The following is a 3588-nucleotide window of genomic DNA, read 5'->3' as shown; positions in this document are numbered from 1 at the left end:
GAACCATTAACTGATGTTATATATTGACTATTGAGTGAGTTTAATTTGTAAAGATAAAGGGATTATAATTAAATTGGGTGTAAATAAAAAAAGGGAATTAGATAGTGGACCAAAGCTGTCGAAATGGATGTAAAGATTGAGAGTAGGGTAGGGTCGACAAGGTCATGTTCATAGGGGACTGGCTTATGTAGGCAGGTCTCCACAAGACCTAAAACCATAGCACTCTTACCCACGTGATTTCACACAAGAATATATAATGCCAAACATCCAGACCGTCATCCAGGCCAGATAAGAGACCCTTTTATCCATCCAATCCAATGGACAATTGAACTGGCTATCATAAAAAAGGGGACCATACTACCTGAATCCTTAGGGTTGACTAGCTAAGAAGATAATGCAATGAAAAAGAAACATCTTTCTCTATGTATTTCTCTCTCTTAAAGGATATCAAGAAAAATGATATCTTAAATAGAAAAAAAAAATCAAGAAGGAAACATAAATTAGTTACCCTACTCTCTTTCACCATGCATTCATCCTATACTCTTTTGTTTTTATTTTTGTTCTATGAGCTAGGTTTATCAGAAATTTTGTTATATGAAAGTATATATTTGGGTTTTTAATTAATTAAATTATTATATAATTTTTTGTATTTAAAATATAATTTTTGTAAAATAAAAATATTTTAATTAATTAATTAAATGATTTAATAGTTGAAACGATATATAATAAGATTGTTGAGTTTTAAGTAAATTTTTTAAAGAAACCCAATTCAAATAAACTCTTAAAGTTGGATTATTGTAATAATACAAATTATTGTATTATTATTATTATTATTTATATATATATATATATATATATATATATATATATATATATTTTAAAATGTGAAAATTTTCAGGTTGAGAATCTCTAGTAGGGTGAATTAGAAATTCTGACATTATTTCTTGTACATAATTTAAATTGCAAAGTTTGTAAAAGATCGAAATATACTCCAACTCCTATTTAAAAGGATCATGCAATATATAAAATTATGGGTGTTTTAACACAACAAAAAAATTATAACAAGAAGGATTATAATATTTACAAAATGTAGAATGAAAAAGAAATCATATAAGATCCTCCAACAGGACCATAATATTCCCACTGAATTACTAGATCTACTGTTTTGAATCTCACATAATCAAACATATGCCATTATTTTATTATTAATTTTTAAACCTAGAAAGTTAACATTATCCTATAGCAATGATCGCACTTAATACTAAGAATTAGTTGACAGTAAAATTGTCGGTAATGCATGATATATTTTGACAAGTAAACATATGGTTAATTTAAAAATATTGGAAAGTAAATTTAGTTAAAATAATATTTTAAGACATAATTTAATTGAATATATAAAGAAAAAGAAAAAATAGAGATTGAGACACAAATTCAAATACAAAGAGTGTTTCCACATTCTTCAAAGAAAAAAAAAAACAGCCCAAATGGATAGACAAACAGACATTAGGTTCATATTTATCAATTTCATAAGACTTGTTTTTCAAATCAGCCCAAAAATTTAAAATAACAATAAAATCGACTATAAATCTTATAAAATATTTATGATCAGTCAGGATGTCCCAGTCAAGGGCTAAGCATGATCTAGATTCATGTGCAACATATGATGATGAATTATGTTTTGAGTTTTGAACATGTAACGTAATTATGAATATTGAAGTTATAACTTTTATTTGAAATAGATTTATTTTTGGAATTTCACTTTAACTTTTGCACTTTTGAAACTATATATATGGACATGTGAAATGGTTTTATTATTCAAAAAAAAAAAAATATGAAAGATGCAACAATATAAAGACAACGATCAACACAAATGATGACAATTATATATGGCTGCTAAACTTACAAATTAAGTTGTCCATTCAATACATACAAACATTAATCAAATTTGACTAAACATAGTTAAAAAAAACTGCGAACTTGAACAACACAAAGAGATCTTGAGTGAGATGAGACACAAGCTACTAGCTAATTGGCTTACATTTGCATCACAATATCTCTAACCTCGAAGACGTTTTTGTTCTTGACAACGATGTCAAACATGTGCATAGACTTGAAACGGCCAAAGTCTTTTGGGAGAGAGATGAGATGGATGGTCGAGCTCTTGTGGAATTGGAACAGGTCGGGGTCATCATAGTATCGTTCCCATCCAAGGGAGAATAACTTTTTCTCTAGAACCGAGTACGAGGTGATCACTTCATCTGTTGGAGTATAGACCAATACTTTCCTTCTCTGCAAGGATCCTTGATTCGACTCGGCTGCAGGGTTCTCGACAAGACGAACCACACCATTTCTGAACATCCAAACGCCCGACATTGTATAAATTATGTTCTTAGAGAGAGTAAGAGAAAAGTTTTGTATTGATTTGTAAAATGGTGGGTTTTAATTTTGAGGTAGGAGTGCTGGATATGTTATTTATCTTAGGGGTTTGGAGAATGAGTATTTATAGTGTGGTAAAGTGGAAAGGTGCATGGTGGGGACAACCCAAAAAATGATGCATGATGGTTGGATGGATGCCAAAATATAATTTTTGTGTCATCTAATATAATGATAACTATTCAATTATTAAATCATGTTGCCCCAATATATTCGTTTCTTTAATTTTAATTTTTGACTAAATTTAAGTATTTATCAATAAATTTATATTTTTAAATATAAAAAATTAGAAAACAAACTGGATTTGAATTTGAACTAACAATTTTTATAAATTTATTTAAAAATATTAATTTTCAAATATTTTATTCAAAATATTAATTTAAATGAGTTACTTATATAAATTAACAAACTCAATAATATTTTTTGGTTGAAACTTAACTCCAAATTTTAGAGGTTTTCAAACCATTAAAGTCAATTATCTTGAGATTGTGAGTGAGATATGACCCAATTTAAATATTTTTTTTTTCTTTCAAATAGTGATTTAAATAAGTTAAATATATATATATATATATATATATATATATATATATATATATATATATATATATATATATATTAACAAATTCATGAATATATATATTTTTAAACTTATTTTCAACTTTTAAATGTTTCAAATAAAGTCTATTGTTTCGAAATTGTAAGTATGATGGGATCCAATTTCGATCCACATTCAAGGGGGTGAGGGTTGATGAGAATAAAACTGCATGTATTGAGAATTGAAGTAGATTGAATGGAGGAGGAATCCATTAATTCGATTTGTAAATGAACATCAGAATTTTATCATTTATTTGTCGACCCACAAACATTATAAATGTGTTTTTATTAATAATATTAGGAGTGTAGATTATTTTTATCCACCGCTAACAAGAAATGTTTCGTGTTAGAGCTAGTTAATTAAACGTGAATATGTAATTGTAGAGCTTTAGATTATTGCATCCATTAATGCACCTTAACAACAAGGTAACTAGTACTCGGCCATGGTCCATACGGAGCAAGATTTATTCTACTCCTCGTGAAGTTAATGGTCCCCTTGCATGATCAGGGTTATCAGACATCATAGCTACAATTTTTCAAGGACCACAATATTATCCATAC

At 27.9% G+C, this 3588-nt stretch overlaps 1 protein-coding gene across 1 annotated transcript; it reads right to left on the bottom strand.

The window, feature by feature from the left end:
- Window positions 1-2034: 2034 nt before the first annotated feature.
- On the bottom strand, window positions 2035-2444 carry LOC124926399 (flowering-promoting factor 1-like protein 3). The gene has a single exon (XM_047466624.1). It carries the CDS (start codon window positions 2371-2373, stop codon window positions 2035-2037), a length of 339 nt encoding a protein of 112 aa, XP_047322580.1. The 5' UTR covers window positions 2374-2444.
- Window positions 2445-3588: the final 1144 nt, after the last annotated feature.

This window comes from Impatiens glandulifera, chromosome 1 (assembly GCF_907164915.1).
Source record: "Impatiens glandulifera chromosome 1, dImpGla2.1, whole genome shotgun sequence".
NCBI lineage: Eukaryota > Viridiplantae > Streptophyta > Magnoliopsida > Ericales > Balsaminaceae > Impatiens > Impatiens glandulifera.
Note: the sequence above shows the minus strand (reverse complement) of the source record. Positions and strands in the feature narration are given on the sequence as shown.

Bases quoted from the DNA above. Each gene is read 5' to 3' on its own strand.
- LOC124926399 (XM_047466624.1), bottom strand. From the start codon at position 2,373: ATGTCGGGCGTTTGGATGTTCAGAAATGGTGTGGTTCGTCTTGTCGAG.